Consider the following 1,373-nt stretch of genomic DNA (forward strand, 5'->3'; position numbering starts at 1 on the left):
CAGGACTGAGTCCTGCAGAGGCCCCAGCAGAGCCTCCTGCTCCCTGGGGCACCCTCAGCCAGCACCAACCACAGCTTGTGAAAGGGAACTGCCAAAGGTCTTCCTGAAAGGACAGAGAGACATTTGGGAGCGGGGGGGAATCTCTCCTAACTTGTCACTGTCTTTTTCCTCTTGGACAGTCCCTCATGCCCCGAGGCAGCAGATGTCCAACAGCAGCTCCATCACCCACTTCCTTCTCCTGGCATTCGCGGACACATGGGAGCTGCAGCTCTTGCACTTCTGGCTCTTCCTGGGCATCTACCTGGCTGCCCTCCTGGGCAACGGACTCATCATCACTGCCATCGCCTGTGACCACTGCTTCCACACCCCCATGTACTTCTTCCTCCTCAACCTCTCCCTCCTTGACCTGGGCTCCGTTTCCACCACCGTCCCCAAAGCCATGGCCAATTCCCTGTGGGACACCAGGGACATCTCCTACACAGGATGTGCTGCACAGCTCTTTCTGTTTGTCTTTTTGATGTCAGCAGAATTGTGTCTCCTCACCATCATGGCCTATGACCGCTACGTTGCCATCTGCAAACCCCTGCACTATGGGACCCTCCTGGGCAGCAGAGCTTGTGTCCACATGGCAGCAGCTGCCTGGGGCACTGGGTTTCTCAATGCTCTGCTGCAAACTGCCAATACACTTTCACTGCCCCTCTGCGAAGGCAACGCCTTGGACCAGTTCTTCTGTGAAATCCCCCACATCCTCAAGCTCTCCTGCTCACACTCCTACCTCAAGGAATTTATTGTACTTGTTACTTTCCCATTAGCATTTGGGTGTTTTGTTTTCATTGTGCTGTCCTATGTGCAGATCTTCAGGGCTGTGCTGAGGATCCCCTCTGAGCAGGGACGCCACAAAGCCTTTTCCACGTGCCTCCCTCACCTGGCTGTGGTCTCCCTCTTTATCAGCACTGCAATGTTTGCCCACCTGAAGCCCCCCTCCATCTCCTCCCCATCCCTGGATCTGGTGGTGGCAGTTCTGTACTCGGTGGTGCCTCCAGCAGTGAACCCCCCCATCTACAGCCTGAGAAACCAGGAGCTCAAAGTGGCCATTAGGAAAGTGATTTCAGGAATGTTTTTCAACTGTGATACATTTTCCATCACTGTTCACAAATGATTCCTAGGGTTTCCCATTGCAGGCCTGTCTTTTTGTTTGTCTTTTAGCCTTTTTGTTATCATTGTCTGTATGGTTATCAGTGTCTATTATGTTTCTACATAAATGTTTGGATTCATCCTACTCCTCCTGAGGAACAAACCTGCTCCATCTCACCTGGATTTGATATAAAAGTGTGTCTTCCTGGGACAGAGCATCTTTACTACAGACATCTCTG

General features: G+C 52.2%; 1 protein-coding gene across 1 annotated transcript; it reads left to right on the forward strand.

Moving 5' to 3' along the window:
• Positions 1 to 202: 202 nt before the first annotated feature.
• On the forward strand, positions 203 to 1,159 carry LOC309603920 (olfactory receptor 14C36-like; the record flags this gene model as incomplete). The annotated part of the gene is made up of 1 exon (XM_082338798.1): positions 203 to 1,159. The coding sequence occupies one exon, from the start codon at positions 203 to 205 to the stop codon at positions 1,157 to 1,159; it is 957 nt and encodes a 318-aa protein (XP_082194924.1).
• Positions 1,160 to 1,373: the final 214 nt, after the last annotated feature.

The sequence above is a fragment of the Platalea leucorodia genome (assembly GCF_965183815.1).
Source record: "Platalea leucorodia genome assembly, contig: HAP1_HAP1_SCAFFOLD_258, whole genome shotgun sequence".
NCBI classification, from domain to species: domain Eukaryota; kingdom Metazoa; phylum Chordata; class Aves; order Pelecaniformes; family Threskiornithidae; genus Platalea; species Platalea leucorodia.